At 53.9% G+C, this 26,164-nt stretch overlaps 1 protein-coding gene across 1 annotated transcript; it reads left to right on the forward strand.

Annotated features, from left to right (window-relative positions):
• The first annotated feature begins 555 nt into the window (after positions 1-555).
• PYROXD2 (pyridine nucleotide-disulphide oxidoreductase domain 2) lies at positions 556-23,613 on the forward strand. The gene is made up of 16 exons (XM_037050785.1): positions 556-1,358; positions 4,903-4,922; positions 6,909-7,002; positions 7,088-7,161; positions 9,088-9,243; positions 11,095-11,248; positions 13,212-13,273; positions 13,373-13,470; positions 15,504-15,645; positions 16,002-16,136; positions 17,465-17,537; positions 17,791-17,947; positions 20,077-20,231; positions 20,948-21,054; positions 22,495-22,615; positions 23,342-23,613. The coding sequence occupies exons 1-16, from the start codon at positions 1,244-1,246 to the stop codon at positions 23,410-23,412; spliced, it is 1,734 nt and encodes a 577-aa protein (XP_036906680.1). The 5' UTR covers positions 556-1,243; the 3' UTR covers positions 23,413-23,613.
• The last annotated feature ends 2,551 nt before the right edge of the window (positions 23,614-26,164 follow it).

The following is a 26,164-nucleotide window of genomic DNA, read 5'->3' on the forward strand; positions in this document are numbered from 1 at the left end:
AGCGTCCTGAGTGGGGTGTCAGCAGCGGGGGTGGTGGTTTAAGGGTGTGTGGAGGGAGTTCAGGAGAAGGTCCTCGGGCACCCTCTTACTCAGAAGCACTTTTTCCACATACTGTCCCAATTTGTAGGTGAGTTTCCAACCGCAGGTTTCTGGAAAGTCGCCTAGCCCCTGGGGCGCTTTGTTCCTACGGGGGAGTGGCCTGCTAATGAACGGGCTAAGGACAAAGGCACTCTCAAGTCAAGGCAGGCCAGGGGGGAAATAAGAAGGCGTGGTAGCTTAAGATATTTACAGAGGTGATCTTTAATCCCTGAGGATTCTTGGGAAAGATGCCAGGAGACAGAAAAAGTCCAGGCCATCAAAAGAAAAATGTAGCCCTGACTGGTGTGGCTCAGTGGGTTGGACGTCGTGCCCACAAGCCTAAAGCTCTCCAGTTTGGTTCCTGGTCAGGGCACGTGCCTAGGTTGTGGGCCAGGTCCCCAGCTGGGGGCGTGCAACAGGCAATTGTTGGATGTTTCTTTCCTTCTCTCCCTCCACTCCCCTCTCTGAAAATAAATAAATAAAAACCTTTTTTTAAGAAAAAGGTGAACCCCAAGAATTTCAGATGAGTGAACTGGACCCCGGCCCCTCAGGCCCCTGCAGCAGCCTGTTGAGCTCATGGAGGTTAGGCATTTGGGGGAGACAATGTGCTGCTCTCTAGGGCCCAGGGAGACGTGGCCCTCCCCCCAGTTTTGCTGAGGCCCTGAGCTCCCTGCGGGGTCCCCCACCCTACAGGCCAGCAGCACAGGGAGTGGGAGCAGAGTTGGACTCGGGTCTCAGATTTCCCGCTCAGCACACCCCAGGTGCTTAACTCCTTAATGAGAAGCAGGACAGCACAGTGGACACTTAGGCTGCACTTCCTCCTCTGAGCCTCGGTGTCCCTTGTCTGTACAATGGGAGGCCCGGAGCCCACACAGCACCTGGCACACATGGGCCCTGGAGAACCATCAGCACAGAGGTTACACTCCAGAGGCCTGGAGGCGGCACCACTTCTGACGGCATCGTAGGCGACCTCCCACAGCTCTGTCCTGTGTGGACTCTGGGGGCATGTGCAGCTCGGCCTGCTCTGTTTAGACATGGCCCAAGGCCAAGAATGGCTGCAGGACTGCAGCTCCTCCCCTTGTCCTACGCTGGCTCTGCTCCTCCCCCAGCTTGAGGAGGACAAACGCTGATTGCAAGCAAATTCCTCGTCCAGTTCTGGGCAGAAATGGCGGCAAGTGGCCGGGGCCTCAGCAGGGCCCTGAGTGTCCCTCGGAGGCAAGCTCACTGGGAAGCCAAGGCACGCCTGAAGCCTGAGTACGACGCGGTGGTGATAGGAGCAGGTAAAGCGGGCTGAGGGCTGGGAGGGCAGCCCACTCAGAGGCCTGGAGGGCCCCCTTCCCAACCTTCCCTGTGTTCTGGGCACAAGCCGGCCAGGAATTGGGGCGAGTGACAGCGGGGGCTACAGTGGAAAGCACACCGGTCTGCAAGCAGGCACTGGGGCTCTGAGGTCGCCTGGGCTGTCGACTTGCTGTGTGGTCTGGTGAAGACTCTTGCCCTCTCTGGGCTTGCGCCTCACCATCTAGAATGATGAGGGGGGACTAGGTCATTCCACCTCCTGTGAAATGTGCTGGTTGCCATATTCTTGAAAAGTATATGGTGTGTGACGGTTAGAAATTAACAGCCCTGAGGCAACAGGCCAGTGAAATCCAGCCACCCAAGTGCCCTGAGTTCTGGCCACCACAGTCTCATCTCTAAGGCCACCCATCCCCAGAGGAAAGTGGAATTGTTTGCTAGGAGGCAGTTAGGAAGACGTGGAAATGAGTCCCAGAGACCGGTGTGCGTGTCTGCAGAGAGTAAGCCCCGCCGCCCTGCACGCATGGGAGGGTGGAATCTGCAACAGTGGTCCCGCTGCAGTCCGTGGACCCGGGCTGCAGAGGCCCTGTTCTCCCCCGTGACCGTGCGGCTGCAGGTCAGGACCAGGCTGCGCTTCCCCAGGGCAGGCCATTCACACTCATGAAGGGCCTGAGTCCCAGCTGTTGACATTATTTCCAGCTGGGTTATACAGAGACAATGACAGAACTGAGCGGAGGAGGCATCCCTCAGACAGCTGGGAAGGGGTGTGCGTGCGCGCGCCCGCAGCCGTGTGCTGGCCGGCTCGATGGAAAGCGGCGCGGCGCACCGTTTTGGAGGTAAAACGATGGCGCTCTAAGTCCCAGGCGACTGGTTGATTCTCGCCGAAACTCTCTGTCTTTTGCCAAACTCAACCTATGGTCACAACCGACAAATGCGGATGGTTTTCCCCAAAATGTCTGATACTTTCATTCTCCTGAAAGAGTAGAACGAGCGTGAAAGAAGTGGAACAACGAGGACTCACCCCCGAACTCCATGCCTCCTTCAGCAACAGGGCACTCTCCTTGCTCAGGTGAGAGTGTCTGAATTCTGGAAGAGCACTCCCTCCATTCTCTGCGCCGTTCACCACGGTTCAGCTGCTGGCACAACACGCCGATGAGTCATCCCGAAGTCACCCCAGCACCTGGGAGCCGCCCGGAAGATGACACTTAGTCACCTAAGAATGTGCCTAAGAGTGACCCAGGAGCTTGTGAAACTGCGGTTTCCTGGGCCCTGAACCCGCGATTGGGATTCTCAAGACTGCAGGTGACCCCGGGGGTCAGCGTGTGTTCCCAGCCCTGTGAGTGGATCCCCTAAAGGCCGCTGCAGCGTGAACGCTCAGGAGCCCTTGTTCAGATCCTCCTCTGAGGAAAGCTTCTCCAGGGGGCCCTGGTGCTGGTGCCTGACGACCCCGGGGTCAGGCCGGGAGATTAGCTGGGCCTGCAGCTTCAGGCCACTTCCAAGGGCAGGGAGAGGCCACCAAATGCCACAGGAGAGTTCAGCCAGGACTTGGGGAAGGAGGGGGGAGGAAGGAGAGATTCTCGACCTTTGTCATTTGAAGTGTGTTTGTGCATTTGAGGGCTTATCTGGGATGATTGAACTGGAACCCACTTGCCTGGAAGCCTTTATTAGTTTTCCAAGACTTATAATCAACAGTAATTAAAGGACCAATAGCTACCGTTTATTGTGGGGCTGCTAAGGGCCAGGGCTTTACATATATTATTGGTTACTCTCTCTGCGGACACCGCAAGGTCCCCAGCATCCTCTCAGTTTTACAAGCGAAGAAGCTCGAGGCTCCTGGCCTTTAAGCGGACTCTCGCAGGGTCGTGCCTGGTGAGCAGCCCAAGTCGTCGGGCTGAGCTCCGCACCGGCCCCGAGGTTGGATGTGTCCAAGACCAGGGCCCATTCACAAGTCCCACCCAGAAATATTTTTCAAAGCTTCCTAGGAGAATTTTCAAGTGTGTAAAAATAGTATGTCCTCCAGCATTTTAAAAAATAAGATATTATTAAATAGACCATCACCTGCTGATCACATGACACGAGTTAATATCAGTTTTGTTATGTGAAACTTTTGTTTCTGTGAAGCACACACGCGTGTGGGGGCTGTGCTGGCTGCAGAGCAGAGTGTTTCCCCCCGTGGGTCATGTGGGAGGGGTTTGGGAACTCCACGCTCGAGATCCCTCAGGTGGATGAGAGGCTCAATGACCTCCAAAACCCTGGGGCTTTCTCTGTGGAAAATTTAATGCAAAATCATCTCAGCTGTGAAGAAATCCATCACATGGGTCGTTGCTGTTCCCCTATCTATGGTTGTCAGCTGAGCATTTTTATTTGAGTCAACACAGTCTTCAGGTGGGCCCTGAGAGAACACAGCCATCTCCTGCCCACTGTGAAGACACAGGGCGACCTCTTATCTCCAAGGACAGGCACCTGCTGAGTGGCCCAGATCGAGCCCCGCCTCCTTCCCTGAAAATGACAGGGGCCTATTCTCGCCGCCCCCCCCCCCCCCCGGAGGATTCTCCCCGGCAGCTGCACCTTCTCCTGAAAGTAAGGAAAGAGGAGGCCGCTCAGCCCCGGGGGCCCCCTGCATCAGATGACCTAGGGACCTGGGAGAACAGGCCCCGCCAACAGCCTGCTGGGGAGACCCTGGGAGGGGTCTGGGAGACTCCGCACTTGCAAGAGTCCCCAGGTGACCTTGAAGTTTCTCAAAGCTGGAGAGGCACTTGCCAGCAGCAGTGGGCTTCGTGCGGAACAGGGGTCCCAGGCCAAGTCCAGGGCTCCTAACCCAAAAGCAGCCCCCTAAGCTTTTTGGAAAGAAACTTTGTATGTAAGATAGCTGAGTTTGCCAAGTGTGCTGGCACCCTTGCACTGCACTAGCCTCTCTAGTGCGCATGGAAACTGCATGTCTGTGACTTCCTTTTGGACTGTGCTTATTTTGTTTGGGGGGCACTGGGACTGACAGAGACAAATCCATGCGCCCGTCGCCTGCCAGGGCACTACTGTGAGCCATACTTGGCAACAAAGCCAGGCTTGACAGCGGCAGCCGTCCACACAACCCACACTTCACGGGGCGGCCACTGACTCCATGCAGACAGAAACCTGCAGCCCCAGTGAACCAGCCACGTTCCCTTCTCTTCCCTGCCAAGTAAACTGTGACACTGCCCCCGGCAGTCACCCACTCATCCCCAAGTGACGGAAGCTTGGTTGGCTTCCAGCTGCTGACCGCAGATCCCCCCTTGCCCCTCACTGGACCAGGACATCTTTCAAGGTGGGGAAGAACCAGGGTTTTCTGACCCTGAAAGACCAGGTGTTTTAAGGCATCAAGCCAGAGGCCGTGCTAACATCCAGGTACAAATTTAGGGGTCCCCCAAGCTTCTGCTTCCTCTCCAGCATGTTCACAGGCATGGGGACAGGGATGCGTGACCCCAGTACTCAAGGAATGTGTCTGTCTGTCCACTGACCGGTGTTGCTTCCTCCCCTCTCCCTGTGTCATTGCAGGTCACAACGGGCTGGTGGCGGTGAGTACCACCCCCCCTGTCCCACTTCACTGGCCCCAAGCGTGTTGCTCTGGGTGGTCTCCGGAGAGAAGAAAAGGCAGGCTAGCGCCCTCTGCCTGGTGCTCACCAGCGGCTGGCTGGGACGGACCTCTGCGATAGTTAAAGAGGACATCAGCGACTCCCTTCTCTCTCCCCTCCCTCCTTAATGCACGTGGAGCTGGGGAAGTGCGGGACTGGCACAGCCTGGGAGACGTGTCTGAGCTGGGCAGCCAGGTGTCTAGAGCTGGTGGGGGGGGGGCTCTGCTCCAGGTTCAGGGCAGTTCTGTGTACACAGCCCTGTGCACCTGCCAGGTCTAGGCCCAGCTGGAGCCACAGCAGCCACGTGGCCCCAGGTGCATCCTGGAGACAGCGAGGAAGCCAGCGCAGCAGAGGAGGTGCCACTCCAAGCTGGGCCAGGGCCACCCTGTGGCTGTGCCTCTCAGCCCTGAGTCCGTGTACAAGTGGGAGGCCACAGGTGCCAGTGGGGGTTCAGGACACGAGGCGAACGTGGAACGTCTGGAAGCATCGGCAGCTGTAGAAGAGCAACCTGGGGCCTCAGCAACGTCTGGGGGGACACGATGGGCGTTAAATCTCAGTGAAAGCACTGCTTTCCCTGACATATCAATTTTGCGTGAACATTTTACTGATTTTCCAATTTGCACTTTGGTTGGATGATTTGAGGGGGATTCTAGGAAGGAGGTGTTTGCTCCTGAGGGGCACTGCCAGAAAGTGGGACCACTCTGACCAGGCACCCCGATAAATCTGGTCTGCAGGGAGCGGGGAGGAGAGCGGGAGCTGGAGACGCAGCAGCAGTCACGCGGCCCAGACAGATGCCTTTGGTGTTTCCAGTGGCCCAGAGCCCCGTTTATGTCTGTGCTTAGAACTGCAGAGGGGCTTGCTCTGTCTGTCTCTATGCCCTCACGCTCCCCTGGTCACAGGTGTCCTTCTGACAGAGCCGTGCGGCTCTCCACCGAGCGCCAGGCCGGCTTCCCGAGGTCAGCGCTGCTCTTTCTCCCTTCTCACTGGGATGTGCAGAGGGTGCAGCCCTGGGTCCAGAGTGGCTGCGTCCAATTCCCAGCTCCTGTGCCCATCGGCCCCATGAGCCTAAGGGGAGTGATTCAACTCACTGAGCCTCGGTTTCCTCATCCGTGGAATGGGGAGAATTATACTCCCACCTCGAGGGTGCTGGGTTGAACAAGATGATCCGGTCCAATGTCTGGCACCTCGTAGTCGCCAAATAAACCATTTTTTAAGTCCGAGTTCTGAGCTACACCATCCGTGTTGTCACCTTGGTGATAGTGAAAGACCAGCATAGACCCAAAGCCCGATGAATTCTAATTAGCAGATATTTATTGATTTCCAACTAAGTGCTAGAGAAAAATGAGTAACCCCTCCATCATTTGTTCCTCCAAATAAAGCTGTACTGGAGACCTAGCTTCATTCATCGGGCACGATCTGTGTACCAGGGCCCAGCTCAGTGACCGCCCAGTGGCCTACGGACCAGGTGCTGTGGGCGCTGCCATCACTGGCCCCACCTTTGCACAGGAGGAAACAGAGGCCCGGGGGGTTGGGTGTCAAGGGGCCCCAGCAGAAAGAGAGAGGACTAGAAGCCGGAGAGGCAAAGCTGGCCCAGCATCCTTGGTCAAGGTTGCTGTGCTGCCTCTCGGGGCCTGTGAAGAGGGCTGAGCTCACACCCACCCGGAGGAGAGGGGCCTGAGTTCATGGAGGCACTGGGGCCTGGCAGGAGGGGAGGTGACCTTCAGCTGGGAACTAGAGAGGCAGAAGCCATCATGTCTGATCTTAGAAGACATTTGGGAAAGTACAAGTTTACAGGGGACACAAGGGAATGGGTTTCCTAGAGATGAGAACAGCAGGAGCCGAGGGGTGGCAGGCTGGCCCAGTAGTGAGGACCCTGAGACTGCAGGCTCGTCCCCAGTGGTGAAGGAGGGCCCTGTGTGTCCCCCCCAGGCGGCCTACCTGCAGAGACTGGGGGTGAACACAGCCGTCTTTGAGAGGCGCCATGTGATCGGGGGCGCGGCCGTCACGGAGGAGATCGTGCCAGGTGAGCCCCAAGAGCTGGTGCGGGGCTGAGGGCAGGAGGCTCATTGGTGGCCACTGGTAATGGTCTTCATCTGATTTGGTTTCAGGGTTCAAGTTCTCTCGAGCATCCTACCTGCTCAGCCTTCTGAGGCCACAGATTTACACTGACCTGGAGCTGAAGGTAGAGGCCCTGTAGCCTGACCAGGGCCGGGAGAGGGGTCAGTTCCGGCTTCCCTCTGGGGCGAAGGCTGCCCATCCTGTGCCCACCCCGGGGCACAGGGAGGATGATTCTGTGCACCCCAAGTCTCTCTTCCACCTGAGGGCTTGTCCATTCCACACAGTCTCCTTGGTACATTCCTAGAGATGGGTTTTGTCCAGCCCAGCCAGTGTCTTAAAAGTCAGGAAATTTCACATATGAAACTTTCTTTGATGAACAAATTTGGCAACATCAGCCCTATGTTCCTACGTGCAGCACCCTGACACCCTACGTGGACCAGGACCCCACCCCCTTCCCTGCCCATCACTTTCTGGCATCTAGTCTGGCCCTCACTGGGAACCGACTTGAACCCTTGAGACTCTGAGCTTGCAGAGCTGTCTTAGGACATGAGGCTGATTGAACTTGAGATCCTGCTACCATCCGCAGCAGCCTGAGCAGGAAGTCAGAGGGACCCGCACCCTTTGTAGCCCCTGGGCTGTTGTGAGAGCGTCTGAGACCTCTCAGTCCGCCCCTGCTGACTTTCCACAGCTTGACTTTGGTCCACAGGCTTAGCCAACGCTGCCCCCAGCCTTTCAGATTCCGTCTGCCTCTTTTATAAACTGGCGCCTCACCCCTGAGCCTGCTGGCTTCCACATGCTTGGTGCCCCTGTCACCCAAGAGGAAAAGGTCCTTTGCCATCTGTACAGGAAGCTGCCGTGATGTTAGCATTGACTTGGCTATAATTGAAAGTTTGGAGCTAATAAGATGTTGAGCCACTGTTCACAGCAATTTGGCTGCTTGAACAGTTTCACAAAGAGGAGTTCTCTGAACTAAGTAACTACAGAAACCCATTAACAAATTACTCTTCGAGCTCCTAAGAGAAAGAGAGGCAAAAACAGAGAGGAAGAGAGAGAGAAAGAGAGAGAGAAGAGGTGGGAGAGAATGAGCCTGTTACCAACCAGGACAGGATGAAATCTAGCCAAGGCCTGCGCAAGGGTCTCTGGTCCTCAGTCCCTCACACACTCCAGCCGAAGGCAGCTTGCAAATGCACCACTTACACCAGTAGCAGGTGTGGTGGTGGGTATGTGGGTAGACCCTTCTTTTGGAAAATCTAGCTTCTGAAAACTAAGAATCACAGAATAGAAATTTTCTCATGATTATTCACTTTATTTTTATTTATTTATTTTTTAAATATTTTATTTATTTATCTTTAGAGGGGAAGGGGAGAGGAAGAGAAACATCAATGTATGGTTGCTTTTTTTTATTCAAAAAAAAATAAAAGTTTTTGATGTGAATAATCTATCTACCTTGTAAATACGGATTTTCACATGATTGTTGCTTTATTGTATCTTTCTAAGTTTTAATTATTTATCTCTGGGAGGGGGGGAGCCAGACGAGTGCTGAGAGTGAGCCAGGGCGCTCGAGTCACAGATGTGTGGTTTGCAAACCCGACCTACCTCCCAGCGCGACCTTGCGCAAGTCAGTTAACTTCTCTGAGCCTCGTTGTTGCGTTTGTACAGTGAAGGTGACAGGGAGTTGCTGCGTGTGAGGAAGTCACTGTACACCCTGGTGCAGCTCCTGGCACAGGGTGGTAGGGTTTTGCGTGGTGTACTGTGACATCCCATGGTGTGGTGTGGCATTGTGTGGTATGGTGAGACGTGGTGTGTATGACACATGGTGTGGCACAGTATAGTATAGTGTGGTTTGTCATGGTGTGGTGTGGTGTGATCTGAACTGCCACAGGGTACCTGGACAAGAGGGCTTATTATACACTTATATTAAAAAATAGGAATCAGCACCTTGGGAACCTGCATGCAGATACGTACATGGTCGTAAACACGATCAGAGAAGGGTCGAGGGCAGAGGCCACACTTTTCTTCTTAGGTCGCGTGTCTGGTCTGTGTTCTGCAGAAACATGGGCTGAAGCTGCACCTTCGGAACCCCTACTCCTTCACCCCCATGCTGGAAGAAGGCACAGGAAGCAAGAGGCCCAGGTCCCTACTTCTGGGCACCGACATGGCGGAAAACCAGAAGCAGATCGCCCAGTTCTCACAGAAGGATGCCCAGGTAGGGAAGGGGGCCAGTGATCGATCTCTTCCTCCCTCTCCAGCCTACAGGCAGCTCGTGAGAGGAATGGGCTCTCGTGGTCCCTTGAGAGCACGTGTCCAAGGGTCACAGAGGCCTGGACAGGCCACACCCCCAGCCCTAGGAGGGTGTCAGCCTGTGCCAGCCTTTGATCCTGGGCACTGGGAGGAGAAGGGGGTAGAAGCGAGTGGTTAAAACCTGGGGACCCGGGGCCCCCAAACCTGTGTGTGTTCAGTGGCCTCTGCCAGCTGAGTTTTGATGGGGGAACCCACGGCTCCACACTCACACTGCACGGGCCCCTCTCTCTCCTGCTTCCTGGCAGAACTGTAAGCGGTTATCAGTATTAAAGCACAGGAAGGCCCAAAAGAAGGATTAAGCATGGATCAGACACAATTAAGGATAGAATGAACCGAATCAGGAATTTAGGACGAGAGAGTTGTAATAAATGTTCATTCGATCTGGCATCAATCCCCTGGCAGCCCAAGGCCAGAAACCGTCCGTGCTGGCAGACAGGTCTGCTGAAGGGAGCGCCCAGGTCTGTCGGGGGCACACTTTTCCCTCAGGAGTGCATTATGAGGGGTTTGTGGGCTGCTATGTCTAAAGAGTCGTTGGATGCAGTGGGCCTGGTGCTATTGGTTTTGCAGATATTAAACGATTCCTTGAATGGCTGTGTTTTGTACTAAGCCTAGATATAAGCTGACGGCATAGCATATGAGTTAACTCATATCTTGGTGGAGACATTATTATGAGAAGAACCTAGGTTCATACAGTCGATGTGTGTTGCTTTTTGCTGTGTTGATCTAGTACTGACCTGGCTGACAGTCAGAATCACTGAGGGAGCGTTGCTTGTTTTCAAAGCGATTCCTCCATGCAGCAGGTCCGGGACCCCTCCCTACCTACACGCTGTTCTCCAAACCCTGCCCGTCTGAGGCGAACTAGAGAGGACTCTGGGCAAGGCTGGGTCCCTGAGCCTATTGGATAGTGGCTGTGGCCTTGAGTGTTATCGGCCACGGGGGCGCAAGGCAGGGGCGCGAGGCAGGGGCACATCCCAGTGTAGAAAGTACAGGGCTTGGATTGTGGCTTTGTCTCTGTCCGCTGTCGTATCAAAGGGCCACTGCGGAGAGAGCTGTTTAACCTCACGTTCACCAAGACTTCTCAAATGTCCTTCAGCACAGGACTTTCCTCATGTGACGATTATTAAAATTCCGTGGGTGTATCTGTGGGTCTAGATGAAACGGAAATTAAAGGCTCTGGGCAGAAAACGAAGATAAGGCCTCCGGTGACACAGTGAGGGGGGCTGGGTGTCGAGCAGACTCCGTCGGGGGAGCTGCTGGGGCGAATGGAAGAGACTACTGTTCCTGCTTGTGGGGAGAGAACGTGGGAGATTTGCAGACCAGGGAAACGCAGTCGTCATGCAGGGATTTGGGGAAAGAGAGCTCACTTTTATCAGCAACATGTGGACAGACAGGAGAGAAAGAAGAAACTTTTCAGTGGTTTTTGGTTTGTCACAGAGACCACACCCTAGGTACTTGCCAGTTTTCTGTGGCTGATAACTGGTCTCGGCCAGCATGAGCCCCTTGCTCCTGCCACCACCCAAGGGCTCTCCCACTGCCCAGGCTCTCTGTCATCTCCCCTGGTGTCAACAGCAGCACACAGACCCAGAACAGCGAGTAACTCGGCACAGCCATGCTCAGAAGGCCCAGCGTCAGGCCCGAGGAACCACAGAAGCTCAGCAGAGGGGCAGCAGGCCGCACAGGGGCACCATGGAGGGCCAGGCACGGGGGACCATGTCCCTTCTAGGCAATGGGGCCTTGACTTGGGGCTCTGTTCTAGGCTTTTCCCCAATATGAGGACTTCATCAATCGCTTGGCATTAGCCATTGACCCTCTGCTGGATGCAGCCCCCGTGGACATGGAGGCCTTCCAGCAGGGCTCCCTGCTGCAGAGGCTCAAGTCGCTGACCACCCTTACACCCCTGCTGCAGGCAGGTGAGTCCAAAGGGCTGGCGTGAGGGCAGGATGCGTGACCTTCAGGGAGCAGAGCCCCTTTTCTCCACGATCCTCCATACACCTGAGCCTCCATGGCAGCCTGCCTGCCGCCGTCTGTTTATAGGGACGGCCTAGAGCACCTCTGTGAGGAGGAGGGCTTACACCACAGCCAGCTAGAATAAAAGATAGGGGCCAAGAGAGTTTGAAGAGATGCCCCATACAAAGAGGATGCTGGATTTGGGCTCAGCGAGAAAAAAATTCTGTGATCAATTAGTAATGTCTGCCATGACCATGTGAAGGGAAGTTTGACTAAGCATGCTACTCTTTTCTACTACTCTAGGTTATAAAGACCAATTTGGCTTCTGTGTTTTAGAAGAATACTGAAATAGCTAGCTATGATCACAAAATTGCTGCATAAAACTATAAAACTCCAATAACATTAAAAATAAAAATGTGCTTCTCACGAATCTCACCATCAGCATGGTTTAGTTGATCCATCTGGGCTCAACTGATCTGGTCTGGTTTCACGCATATGTTTGTGGTTGAGGCAGAGCTCTGCTCCAGGTGCCTCTCAGCCTCCTCTTAGAAGCTGCAGGCTCGTCCAGACATGGCCTCTGACAGCAGTGGCAGAAGCGCAGATGGAAGCCCTGACGTCCAGGCCAATTTCAAGCTGCTGTTTGCATCACGTCTTCAAACACTTCATTGGCCAAGCAAACCATGTGGATGAGTGCAGAATCAAGGAGTCGGGCAGGAGCAATCCAGCTGGGATGGGAGGCACTGCAGAGTTACACAGACAAGTGTGTGGATGTGGGAGGGAAGAAGGATTAGAGGCAGTAATATCTATCACACACACCAAAAGTAGACACTGTCTCTCAGATTACCATCCAAAGAGGTTTGTGCTGAAATGTTCATGTAATGAACATTTATTGAGCAACTACTTTGTGCCAGCTAAGCTAGGCACAGGGGCTACAATAGCTGGAGATTAAGATCCCTGACCTCACCGCCTTACTACCCACTCACTCTCCAAGATACTCTGAATCAGTATCTGTGGAGTAGACTAGCCAAGCTAGCTACCACAGGCCTTACAGAAGTCAACATATGGGAATAAGGTACAAGTTACAAAGGAGTTCCCATAAAACTATGACCTAATCTCTCAAAAGAAACCTTATAGGTAAGAATGAGCTGGAAAGAAGTATTTGAAGTCATGAAATACAAGGACCTACATCCAAGTTAACTCTACCCAGCAAAGCTGTCATTTAGAATGGAAGGGCAGATAAAGTGCTTCTCAGATAAGGTCAAGTTAAAGGAGTTCATCATCACCCACCCCTTATTATGTGAAATGTTAAAGGGATTTATCTAAGGAAAAGAAGATGATCAAAAGTATGAACAGTAAAATGACAACAAACATAACTATCAACAACTGAACCTGAAAAACAAAAACTAAGCAAACTGCTAGAACAGGAACAGAATCAGAGAAATGGAGATCACATGGAGGGTTATCAGTGGCGAGAGGGAGGGAGGAGAATGGGGGAAAGGTATAGAGAATAAGTAGCATAAATGGTAGGTAGAAAATAGACAGGGGGAGGTCAAGAATAATGTAGGAAATAGAGAAGCCAAAGAATGTATATGTACAGCCCATGGACATGAACTAAAGTAGGGGATGCTGGTGGGAGAGGAGGTGCAAGGCAGAGGGGAATAAAGAGGAGGACAAAAATGGGACAACTCTCATAGCATAATCCATAAAATATATTAAAATAAAATCTTCCCAAAATAATTCCAGCAGCTAAAATGTATTAAGTGCCTGTGAAGCAAACATTTTACACCTTTGTTGAATCCTCGCAACCGGTCTCAGGTGTGTGATATGTTACTCCCACTTCACAGGCCAAGGAGCAGGTGATATTGCAGATCAGAGCATTTCCTTCTTGCCTGTCTCAGTTTCTGTTTCCTGGGTTTCCTCTTCCAGGCCGCATCCTGGGAGCCCGGCTGCCCCAGTACTACCAGGTGCTCACAGCTCCCATGACCAAGGTGAGGGGCTCCCTGACCTCAGGTTGGGCCTCAAAGTGAGGTGCTCGCTCCTCCCGAGGCCCCTGAGCCCTCCCTGCTCCCTGCCGTTTGCTGCCCCAGGTGCTGGACCAGTGGTTTGAGTCCGAGCCTCTAAAAGCCAGTCTAGCAACGGATGCTGTGATCGGGGCCATGACAAGTCCCCGCACTCCGGGGAGTGGGTGAGTGCAGGAGGCGAGGTGGGGCTGCAGGCGAGGAGCGGGCTCCCCCAAAGGAGCGATACCAGCCATCCTTCCCCAAGCTCACCCGTGAACCAGGCACGAAGCCACGCACTTCATACACAATCCATCTAACCCTCGTGTTAACATCTGAGAGCCATGGCTCAAGAAGGGGAATGTGTTGCCCGCAGATACACGGCCAGGGAGCGGCAGAGCCGGTCCGCAGCCCAAGTTACCTGACCTCCTCCCCCAGCTCTTCTTTCTTAGCCACTGCTCTCTGCTCTTCGGTGAGAAAACCCACTCGTCGCCTCCCATGGGACAGCTCACATGAGCATATCTTCTTCCCACTTTTCTCCTCCCCTCTCGCTATCTCCTCCCCTCCCAAGAAGCCTGATGGCCCCACCATCTCCCACTGATCTTCTCCCCGTGTCCCAGGACACGCTCTCACACAGGCACCTTTGTGAGGGCAGGAAGCTGCCTGTGGCTCTGCTGGCACCCTGGTCTCAGAGGAGGCAGTCAGACACTGGGGTCGCTAGCGACTCAATGGGCCCCGTAGGAGCAGGAAGGGAGGGTGTGTGTGTGTGTGTGTGTGTGTCGGGATGAAGGATGCTGCCAGGTGTTGGGCCACATCCAATGTGCCAGAAGATGCAGACAGAAGCTGTCAATGTGGCTTTTCTCTCAAGGGAGGAGAGCACCCTTTGGAAGCGATTTTCAGCGTGCATTAGGCCAGCCCCAGGTTCCCCAGGGGCCATGGAAAAGGGGGCTTGGCAGCAGCCGCCACACCTTGGCCAAGCTCTGTGATCAAACAGCCAATTGGGATCTTTCAGCTGAGGCCTCCTATCCTTTTTCTGTGGGTCTCCAGGAGGATTAGCTACCACCCAGGTTGTAAAATGTGCCTTGAAGTAATTTGTTTCTTCATTAATTCTTTCAATAAATATTGATGGAGCACTTGCCTATGCTAGGTGCTGGGGCTACAGCGGTAAATGGAGCTGAAACCCTGAAGGAGAGGCAGACACGGAGCCAGTAACGATAGCGGAGCTCGAGAGCGCTGTGATAGGAAACGGAGCAGGAAAGCCTCGTGCTCCGGAGTTAGGCCCGCCAGGAGAAAGAGATGTTTAATCTGAGACTCTAAGGAGAGGAGGCATTTGTTAAGAGAAAGATGAGGGAGGGAGGGGGCTCTGGGCTGTGAGAACAGTATGTGCAGAGGTTGGGAGTTGAGAAACCATGTGGTCTATTCAAGAAACTGGAAGAGGTGCGGTTTGGTAGGGGTGCGGCAGGAGCACGCTGAGGGATGAGGCTGACCTGCAGGCAGGAGCCTGGGAAATTGTTTTCAGGACCTGGCCATGACCCTAAGAGCAACAATGAGCCAGAGAAGGCTTGAAAGGAGGGAAGAGACAGGAACATTACTGGGTGCTGAGATCAGGCTCTAAGTTCTGTGTTGAGAGAGGTCTGCAGGGAAGAAAGAACAGGAGAAAGTGGTCCGATCAGGAAGAACTTACTGCCGTGGTTGATGGAAGAGAAGAGAGTGGCCTGGACCAGGGAGCAGGGGCGTGGGAACGCTCTTGAAGAGGCTTGACAGCCTGTGATTGGATGTAGGTGGTGAGAGAGTAGCAGGAGGTGAGATTGACACCAGGTTCCTTTTGGAAGCTGAAGATGCCGTTCACTGGGATGGGGAAGATGGAAGGAGGAATAGGCTGGGGCGTGTGGGGAAGAAGCAGGTTTGAGATGCCTGCCAAGAAACCATCCAAACGGAGATATCTGTGGACAGACAGGCTGGAGCCTGGGAGAGAGCTGGGGCTGGGCTTGGGGCAGCATCACCTCAGTTACCAAAGCTGCTTGCAGACACATTTTCAAGGGGAGAGAATGTGAGATGGGGAAGCAAAGGCCTCTGACAGGAGCCTAGAGCTCCTTGAAAGGACAGGGTTGGGTGGGGAATGGAGAGGTTGAAGGTACAAGACAGGATGAAATATTTGCACCTTGAACTCGGGGAGATTAAATCCCAACTCCAGCCACTGATTCGGATGATCCGCCCTCAGGTATGTGCTGCTGCATCACGTGATGGGGGGCCTGGAGGGGATGCAGGGGGCCTGGGGCTACGTCCAGGGTGGCATGGGCGCCCTCTCCGATGCCATCGCCAGCTCGGCCACTGCACATGGAGCAAGTATCTTCACCGAAAAGGTGAATGGCCCCTATGCTCCCTACTCTGATTATTGGCTAGAGTCCCAAGATTGAACAAAATCTCAGATTTGGAAGTTCCCTCGTTTTACCAATGGACGAGGGGCTCAGGTTACACAGCTTGTTAGTAGCTGAGCAGCCGTCAACCGGATCCCACCTCTTCTGCTGCCCCTTCGAATTGCCCACCGCCAACCCTAGACTGAGCCTTCCAGTTGGAGGGGCTACAGAGCTCGGCAGGGTGGGCTCCGGACGGGGAGGCTGTGAACAACTAGGAGCAGCAGAGAGGATGGGAACCCTGGAAGATCTAACCTAGCTGTCCTTCCTGGGCATTCCTGGGGCCCCATCCCTGTGGGGTCCAGCCGGTGGTGAAGGTGCAGGTGAGCAGTGGAGGAGGCATTCAAGGAGTCGTGCTGCAAGACGGCTCGGAGGTGAGGAGCAGAGTGGTGCTGTCCAACGCTTCGCCGCAGATCACCTTCCTGAAGCTGACACCACAGGTGAGGTCTGGGGTAGAGGTTAAGGTGCCTGACGCAACAGGGGCTGAAAAGCGGGGCGATCAAGGGAGCCAGGTCTGCATGGGGGTCGGGGGGCAGGTGCCAAGCCTGTCCACCCTGGGGGAAGCCGGTCCTCCTCTTTCTCACCTAGCAGGCAGGGAGCGACAGGAAAGAAGCCGCACAGGTGAGGGAAGGGGACCAGAGAGGCCAGGTGCCCTAGGCCATGCAGGTGGCAAGGGACAGAGTGAGAGCTGGGGCCCCAGGTCTGACGGTCAATCCAGAGTTATTTACACACTTTTCTGCTATACTGAATTCTCCTTCCTAACCAGCCCTAATTCTACTGTCTGGAGCGGTTATCCATTTTCATTGGAAGGCCACATAATCAACCACCACACGACTTCTGGGCATGTGACAAGAAATACTGATTTTTAGCACAAAGAGCTGGAGAATTCCACTGATCTTGGTTGAGTTCAGCAGATTTGGGCTTGCTCATACATCTGCCCTCAGCTCCGAGTCAACCAGTGGGCCCCGCTGACCTTGGCTGGGCCTGCTTCTGTGCCAGGGGGCGGCGGGCTGCGGCTGGGGCAGCACGGTTTCTGCCGGAGCGACGGGGAGGGGTGACCTGGCTCTGCTCCACCTGTCGTTCATCTCTAGCATATTCCCAGCCCCTGGCAGGAGGCAAAAGCAAGCAATCTCAACCTTGCAAGGGCTTTTTGGGCGTCTGTTTGCATCCTGTTTAGCAACACTGGTCTAGTCTCGTGGCCAGCCCTGGAGTCAGAACAGGAGGACATTACAAAGGGGCGTGCATACACAGAGGGCGGGGGTTTGGAGTAATTTTTGCAACTGGCCACGCTCCCTAGAATTGATGACAATACATGTATGGGCACAGAGCTCCCAACCGTTCTTGGGACTGCTCCTGGGGGCAGACGCCACTTCTTCTGAGTGATTCTAATGATAAAATCCAACAAACATTAGTCAGAAAAGCATCTTATTAAGGCACTTCTGAGATCATCAAGCTTCCCAGGAGTTTATGGGCCAGAGGAGAAAGAGGCCCGCAGACCACCAGCCAAATCTAAAGCAGGAGTTAGTGTGGGCCCCTCGCAGCCAGGAGTTAGTGTGGGCCCCTCGCAGCCAGGACGCTGGCAGGTCACAGGGGAGGAGTGGTTAGGAGAGGGGCCTTACATGAGAAGGTGGTTTGGCTGGCCTCTGAAAGGAGGAGAGGACTTCTGGAAGTAGACAGGGGGCAGGAGACCAGTCTGAGCAAAGGAAGAAGGCAGCCACTTTGGGGCCTCAGCCGCCCCAAGGCCTGTAATGGAAACTTCTGCTTCCAGGAGTGGCTTCCTAAAGAGTTCGTGGAGAGAATCTCTCAGCTGGACACCCAGTCACCTGTTACCAAGATCAACGGTAAGAGGCCCCCCCATTGGGGAGCTGCCTCTTTGACGTGATCACAGTGAGCCATGTCTGGGTTCTGGGGAAAACTGACCTACGTCATCGTTTCTATCCCCGACCTCTTGTCTGCCTCCCAGTTTAAAAGCAAAACACTTGTTCATACTTTCTCTTCCTAGTCTAACACTGGGTGATGGGTACAGGAGGATCCTGGGGCCGCTGAGGACACAGGCCTTTGGGCCCTGACCCCTCCCCGACTTTGGTTTCTCAGTGGCTGTCAACAGGCTGCCTGACTTCCTGGCAGCCCCTAATGCTCCCGGGGGCCAGCCACTGCCCCATCACCAGTGCTCCATCCACCTGAACTGTGAAGACACTCACCTGCTCCATCAAGCCTTTGAGGATGCAGTGGATGGCCGGCCCTCCCAGAGGTGGGTGGTCCCGGGCTTTGCATCCCCCGGGGTGTTCTCACACAGGGTCCTGGTGAGGTGGGGGGAGTGTCCAGAAGGGATTGGCTCTTCTACCTGGTGTTAAATACTCACAATGATGTAGGATCTGCCTAAATCTGTATGTAGATACTAAGGCTAGGAAAGGCATCCCAGGCCAGAAAGCTGTGGGCCCGGGCAGGTAAGAGGTGAAGAGTTGAACACATTCGGCCAAGTGTCACAGGTTAGCAGAAGGAACAAAGGACTGCAGAGGGGCCAGTGCTAGCATTTGAGAAGAATCAGAGAAAATGCTTTCTGGGAGGGAGGAGGCGTATTCTAGTTCAGCAGCCCACCCAAAGGCACACACTCAGCTGATTCTACAGCTTCTCTTACCTCTCACAATCTGCCCTGGTCCAAACTTTGTAAAAGCACTTCCCACCTCCCTCCGCACCCCAGCTGTGTCTCCGTCCTTCTAGGAACAGGCAGGGACACTGCAGGAGCAAGCATCTTTCCCTACTGTCAACCCTCCACCAAAACAATATTCTGTTGACAATATTCTGTGCCAGTTGCTGTATAGGCACTGGTGGGCGGGTGGGGGACCAGGTGGGGGTGTGGCACAGACGCGGAGTTATAAGGCAGGCCCACAGCTATGTGTAGCATGAGGTAAGGAAGACGTGTTCCCTGAGAGAAGGGTAGGGGGCAAAGTCCACTTACCATCCATGAATATTTTGGGGCTCCGACTCTGTGCCAGGCTTATTCCAGGGACCCAGGCACAAAGGAGCAAGAAGAGTCAGCAAGGCCTCTGCCCTCGGCTCACTGACATTTTGTGGTGGGAGACAAGACAGGCAACAAACATGCACGGATGATATGGAGAAAAGTAGGTCAGGGGATGGGAGAGGGTGTTAGTCTTTATCAGGAGGTCAGAAGAAGCTTCTCTGATAACATGAGACTGAGCAGAGACCTGAAGGAAGTGAGAATGCAGGTGTTGTGGGTATCTAAAGAAGAACAGCCAGGCAGAGGAAAAGGCAGGTGCAGAGGCCCTGGGGCAGGAGGGTGGTACTTTGCTGGAGGCACAGGGATGAGGCCAGAGTGGCTGGAGAAAGAGAATCTGTGGGTGAAGGGTAGGAGGGGGGGCTGAGCCACAGCTGCTGCATCTGCTGGGCCATGTCAGCCACTATTGGATTTTTATTCCAGGGAAGTTTGTGCAAAGCCTGACTTACATTTCAGAAGGACCACTGTGGCCACTGTGGGGAGAAAAGGGGCAGCTGTTGCAACTTGTCACTATTACAGAATCCAAGGGAGAAAGGATGGTGGCCTGGACCCCAGTAGGGGAAGTAGAAGTGGTGAGAAGTGGCCACATACTGGGTATTTGAAAGTAAAGCTTCCAGGATTTGCTGGAAGCAAATCTTCCTGAACAGGAAGTAGGGTGTGAATGAGAAAGAGGAGCCACAGGAAGATGGTGTTTCCCTTTGATGAAAACGGGAAAGTGATGCGTTCAGGGAGGAGCAGAATACCAGGCCCTCGGGCTTGGACAAGTTACTCTGGAGATATCTGGTGGACGTCCAAGTTCAGAGGAAACACTGCAAGTGAGTGGGGTGTAGGGAGAGGGGCATTTCATGTGGCCACCTTGAGGACAGTCATGGTTGGAGACCAGAAGAAGAATGTGCTTCAGGTGGAACAGGTTTGTAAACAGGGAGGGGCAGGAAGCAGGCTCTGCCGCTTCTGGGCATCAGGCTGCCCGAGCAGCTCGGCTCTGCTTGGCCTACTCGGGAAAGGTCACAACCAGGCAGCGGTGAGCTTGGTGGAAATCTGGCTGCCGGGGCACCTGCTGTCTTCTGTCTGGACCCTGGGGACATTTGAGACCCTGATTGTTCTACAGGCTGTGAGGTGGAGGAAGGCAGGGACAGGCCACACCTTCGGGGCTGGGCGAGCTCCTCAGGTAGTCCAGACTCTCCTAGTGGCCACTGATACCATGACGGTGACCAGCCACCATGGCCTTACAGTGACAATGGGCCTGGCCGTGGTGTCATCTGGTCCTAACCTCCATTTTGTCCCCTGTTGCCTCAGAGAGGCCCCCAGCCCCTTTTTGGGGGGCAGCTGCCCTTCTGATCCATCCGTCTCTCCTCCCGTCACAGGCCAATGATTGAGCTCTGCATACCCTCCTCGCTGGACCCCACCCTGGCTCCCCCCGGCTGCCACGTCCTCTCCCTCTTCACTCAGTACACGCCCTACACCCTGGCTGGAGGCAAAGTCTGGGATGAGCAGGAGAGAAATGCGTATGCAGACAAAGGTAAGGGGGACCAGCCTGTCCCGTCTCGAGGGCCAGCTGGCTTTGTGCTCTGAGTGGACCCCTCTCCTTCTGACTACCCCATTCGGGACTGACACCTTCAGGCTCTATCCCAAGGTGGAGAGAAGTCTCCAAGGGAACCTAAGTCTACAAAGCGAGTGCCTTCTAGGGTTAGGTACTGGGCTAAGAAAGTCCAAAAGTCAGTTGCTGCCCTCAGGTTGCTCACGGGCTGAGTAATGAATGGACACCTCACAGCACAAGGGACCATGTGAACCCAAGGAGGAAGTGGTGAGCCAGAGAGACAGAGAGAGCTTCCCAAAGGGGGGACATTTGAGCTGGGCCTTAAAGGATGAATAGGAGTGAGTGCAGTGGCAAAGCGCATTCCAAGCAAAAGAAACAGCTGAGCAAAGCAGTGAGGCGAAGAAAGCTTGGCATAGTCAGAGGGAGACAAATACCTTTGTGTTCAGGGTTGGGGTAAGGAGGTGAGAAAGAGTGGAGGCTGGACCAGCCTGAGACCCATAGGCCTTTGTGCTGAATTATTTATTTGCCTAAGGACTGTGTTTTTGTTTTGCTTATTGAGATATAATTTGCATATGCTAAACTAGACCCATTTAAAGTGTATAGCTTAATGATGTATATAGTAAGTTTATCAAGGTGTGAACCGTAACACTTCCTCCTCCTCCCCCAACACCATCCTGTGTCCGGCTGTCGGGCACCAGTGTTCGACTGTGTCGAGGCCTACGCCCCTGGCTTCAAGGGCTCCGTGGTGGGCAGAGATGTCCTCACGCCACCTGATTTGGAGAGAATCTTTGGGCTTCCTGGAGGGGTAAGAATATGCCTGGCGGGGGTCCCTCATCACATTCTTCTCTCTGCAACCCTGCTGCACACACAGCCCTCCTCGGAAGGGAGGACAGTGACAGAGACCATGGTGACAGAGGAGGGGGCAGGTCTAGGGAGCAGGGGAAGAGTAGAGAGGCAGAGCGGAGAGATGGCACCTGCTGAGAAGGTCACCGGGATGGTGGCCCTTGCGACTAGACGTCCATGTCAGCCTGTCCTGTTTGAATTTATTTGGAGGGAGCTCCCTCCCTTAAGGCAGCGTGTCCTTGGACTTCAGGTCAGTGCCTGTAAAGCCTACTGAGACCGGGGGCCAGGAGACCAGCTAAGAGCCCAGTTCCAGCACAGCAGCCACCAGCCTCCTGCAGCTGTTGATGGCGTCGGTGTGTTTGGGCCAAAATGGATGCCGGTGTAAAGGGCACACCCAATCACACATACTTAGTGTGAGAAGAGTGTAAAGTGTCTCATTAAAAATCATTATACTGATCCCATACTGAGATGGCAATATTTTGGATCTCCTGAGTTAAATGAAATATGTATTGACATCTATTTCACCAGTCCCTTTCTAAAGTCTTAACATGGTTACTAGAACATAAAGCCCATATCTGTGGATCATGTTATGCTTCTATTGGGCCACAGTGGTCCAGCTGTAGAATAAAGGAGGCCAGGCAGTGGGAAGGGAAGGAATGATGGGTGTGGAGAAGGCACGGGGGGTGGGCAGGAGTTAGAAGTCGTGGTGACAATGTGCACAGAGAGGCCAGGGGCAGGTGATGTGGAGGACCCAGCCTGGAGGCCAAGGAGAAGAAGGTGGTGTCACCCACTGAGGCAGGGAAGACGGGAGAAAGCAGACTTGCAGGCAAGAAGGAGCTCAGTTTGGGACATGTTGAGAGCATTGTTTGGAAGGACGTCCCGTGGCGGCGTCCTGCAGATGTTGCCCTGCTTGTCCAGACAGGCCACACGAGGCTGACCCTCCGCTTGGCAGATCCGACCCAGGCCGAGCTCTGATCCCCACGCCCTTTGTCTACCACTTACTGTGCTTGGCTGGAGCGTGGCCCTGGGGCCCAGGCTCAGATGTGTGTCTTGGTCAAAGAAACACGTGCCAGCAGCTAAACACGTCAGATTCCTCTGTGTCCAAACAGTGGGCGGGGGTCCCAGTCCACAGCACCAATCTGAGAATCCCCCTCCAAAATACCCCACTCGGTTTCCTCGCGCTCTGAAACTGGTCCCCACCCTTCTTCCTGCCTGACAAGGTGCCCCCAGCCCTAGGACACGCGCCCGTTCCCTCTCTGCCCCTCCTCTTCCTGCATCCTAAGAACCAAGGAAACAGCATGAAGGAGACCCTTTCTCAGAGAACTGGGGAGGGGGAGAGGCCTGCAAAGGTGGCGAAGACCACAGCGCCCCTCAGTTCACAACTGTGGCCCTGCCTCTGCAGAACATATTCCACGGCGCCATGACGCTGGACCAGCTCTACTTTGCCCGCCCCCTGCCCCTGCATGCCAACTACCGCTGCCCTCTCCGGGGCCTGTACCTCTGCGGAAGCGGGGCCCATCCTGGTGAGTGACCCGCGGTCCCCCTGCCTGTATAGATGCGAGGGCTGGCCAGACATCAGAGGCATGCAGAGGGGGACCAGGAGAAATAGTGAGGGCCACAGGGAGGGAGGGAGGGGGCACCCGACTCCCACAAGAACAAGCCATCCCCATATTCAGAATTCACAGAATTCTCGGGGAAACATGACGGCCTCTGCCCGGCTGGCTGCAGGCTGCAGGTCAGCTAGCTCCCACTGCCGCCCCGTGAGGTTTGAGGGTGTGTCCCAGGCACACCTCTCCAAGTTCCGGTTTAGGACTGAGAGACCCAGGTCCCTACACGCCCCCTCCAGGGTTTAGACCAGTAAGGATCTCGTCAAGTTTCTCAGTGCACAAGTCTTCCCTGCATGTTTCCCAGGCTTTCCTGACCTCGCTGAGGTCACTTCGTTTTGATGCTTTCTCCGCACTGTGTGGGTTTCGACCTCCCAGAAAGGCTCAGTTCTTCCACATCTTCCCCTCCAGCCCTCAGTCTCTCACGTGCTGAGTGAGAGTTTTGTCATCTAGCACCTCCGCCCTCAAACTGAGAGGGGACACCTGCGTGCCCCGCCCCTCCCCAGAGCTCTGAGGCAAGAAACCTGCAGGGGGGCCCAGAATCTGTCTTCAAGGTCATCAGGGTGGTTCTGGTGCCCTGGCCCTGCCCCATCCCGGGTGTTGGGGGACAAGGGCAGCTTTGGTTCACGGGAAATTCCCTTCCAGGAGGAGGTGTCATGGGAGCTGCTGGACGCAATGCAGCCCACGTCGTCTTCAGGGACCTCAAGAGCATGTGACCCTGAGTCAGGAATCCGCCCTTGAGCTTTTAGGTCTGCACTGGGTCCTCTTCCCGGGCTGTGGCCTGAGGGAGACAAGTCCTCAAGGCTGAAACTACTATTGTAGAAAAAACATTCAAGTTGCATTTGGTACTAACTAACCTTGTAGCCATACCTTCATGAATGAATTGCTTTTGTTTTTATTAAAAATAATGTTTTAGACCTGGCTGGTATGGCTCAGTGCCATATGGTTCACATGGCTGGATTGAGTGCCAGCCTGTGAACCAAAGGGTCCTCGGTTCGATTCCCAGTCAGTGCACATGCCTGGGTTATGGGCCAGGTCCCCAGTAGGGGGGGCATGAGAGGCAACCACACATTGATGTTTCTCCCTCTCCCTCTGTCTAAAACTAAATAAATATTCTTAAAAAAATTAAAACTAAAAAATAAAAATATTTTATACAGAGTTTGTGTTGGTCTCTCTCTAGAACATTGGTAGAACAGGTAGTGTGGAATTGCATGTCTGTGTGCAATAGGCAGAATATACTCTTCTGGAACACTGAGTATTCTTGAAACATCAGCTCCAAACAGCCCATTTGGCCAGCAAGCATCCCCATCTCACGACTGAGGCCCAATCTACTGCTCTCACGGTCCTGGCAGATATGACCCAGCTGCCCAGGGACCCACCGAGTCATTCATGGGGACCACAGGCCTAAACAATGCTTGGCCTCTCAAACGGTCAAAATTGCTAGTCAGGCAAACAGCTATCGAGGGTGAGTAAAAGGTAGGCACAGCTTTGGGCCCGTTGGGGGCCCACATTCCTGACTCTAGAGCATTCCGCCTCTCAGTTCCAATGAGTGAGACATACTTGTCACATCACTAAAGTCTCCCCACATAGACTTAGGTTATTATAGAGTGGGCTGTCACTCTTGCTCAGAAAGATTCATACAAATGTGTCTGTGGTAATATACCCTCCCAGCCAGCTTCTCCAATCCCAGACCAAGGCTGCAGGTCCAGCAGGCCCCATGGGCAGGGGAGGTGGGAGCTTCTCTGGGGCATCTCCCCTCTCCTTTCCCTGGGCAAGTTTATACAGATTGAGATGTACCCACCTCATGCCTTAACCTCCGTGAACTCAGGCTTCTCATCCATAAAGACGCTGTGGCTTTAAAGATCAAGTAAGATGGCAGGTCGTGCTTTTAGTCCAGTTCCTGGCACATGGTAAGCGTTCAGTACGGGGTGGTGGCCCTGCTGCCACTCCTGTTGGTGAAGATGTCACTCTCATTTCCGTGCCCTGCAGACGTCAGGGCGGGGAACGGAGCATGTAAAGTGTGGGTGGCGCTGGCTGACATCTGCAGTGAGACGTGTCTTCACTCTCCATGGAGCTGCCTCGCCCTCCTTGCCCTGGGGTTCACCCCTGGGGTTCACGGCCGACCCCTTTCTGACTCTCGAGTAAAGAGGACAGACTCGAATAACAAATGCAAACTTGTAAAGTCTTCAGAGGCCTGGGGCGGGTCATCTCAGACTTGGTCTTTCAAAATATTAACAGTTGGGGGTTTTCTGGTAAAGAAAAGCAGAAGTCTTTAAGAAATGTTAAAAGTATAATGAGGAAGGACATAAAGATCAAACATAATCTTATCTGCAGAAATAATCATAGTTACCATTTTACAATATTTCCAGCTAGTCTTTTATACAATTTGGATCCCATTCCATATTCTATACATGAGTTTTATATTTTTCTTTCATTTTAGTTTATGTCCTGGGCATTGTTCAGTGTTAGAAAAATTCTTTGAAAACAGTATTTTTAATAACTGCCTGATATTCTCTTGTAAGGTGTAGCATCATTTATGCTGGGACATTGAGTTCGGCCTTGGCCTTGATTGCTGATTAGCACCAGCTGAAGGCTGGAAAGCTACTCCTTCACCACGTCTACTCCCACTTAATGACTCACCATCATGTCCACCAGGATACAGCTGCTGTGCAGGCAAACATTCCCTCCAAAGGGGCAGGAACTCGGAGAAGGCCAGGGAGAGGCCAGAGAGCAGTTTCGGCAGTGAGAGGAGGAATCCCCCACTGCTCGGTGGCTTCCTGCCTGTGTCTCAGGGCTCCGGAAGATGCATCTGGTTCACCGTCGGGCTTTTGCCCTGGGGGGCGCCTTGGCTCCGGTCAGCCCTCAGCTGGTGCCCACCAGCTGAGAAAGGGGGATTGGCCACAGATCAGGCAACGGGTCCCTGGCTGACTCCAGAACATAAAGCTCTTCTAGGGATAAATATGTCAGCACCGTGTTGTTACCTGATTTACACTTGTCCATTTCCCAAAAGCAGTGGGGAATCCCCTCCTCTGAGGCACCTGACATGTGCGTGAACTTCACCTGGTGAAGTTGTTAGATGTCACCCGCCAGCCCTGGGTGACAGTGTCCGGAGTCTGGGTGAGGTGCGAGGTTTACAGTTCTGGGGGGACTTCAGGCATCTAGTTGGAGGGATGACAAATGTGGCTGGCTGAGCCACCTGCAGGCCTGTGAGTGTGCATTTTCCTGATGCACGTTCTGCTTGCAAAGCATTTGACAGCACTGAGACCTCCTGTGGGATATTAATGTTACCCCCGTGGACACGGAAGGGAAGCAGCAAAGACAGAGGACTTACCCAAGCACAGGGGGGCATTCTGTGGGGAGGGAGAAATGTGAAATAAGTAGTAACGCAAAATGCAAAATAATTCACTGAAGCCAAATGCAGGAAAAAAATGCAAAATAAGGAGGAACAAATGGACAGCAAACTTGGGG

Source organism: Sturnira hondurensis, unplaced genomic scaffold (genome assembly GCF_014824575.4).
Source record: "Sturnira hondurensis isolate 20B ecotype Veracruz unplaced genomic scaffold, ASM1482457v3 Scaffold0006849, whole genome shotgun sequence".
NCBI classification, from domain to species: Eukaryota; Metazoa; Chordata; class Mammalia; order Chiroptera; family Phyllostomidae; genus Sturnira; species Sturnira hondurensis.

Coding starts and splice junctions, on each gene's coding strand:
- PYROXD2 (XM_037050785.1), top strand. CDS start 1,244: ATGGCGGCAAGTGGCCGGGGCCTCAGCAGGGCCCTGAGTGTCCCTCGG. Junction 7,162..9,087: donor ACACTGACCTGGAGCTGAAG/GTAGAGGCCCTG, acceptor TGTGTTCTGCAG/AAACATGGGCTGAAGCTGCA. Junction 13,274..13,372: donor TCACAGCTCCCATGACCAAG/GTGAGGGGCTCC, acceptor TTGCTGCCCCAG/GTGCTGGACCAGTGGTTTGA.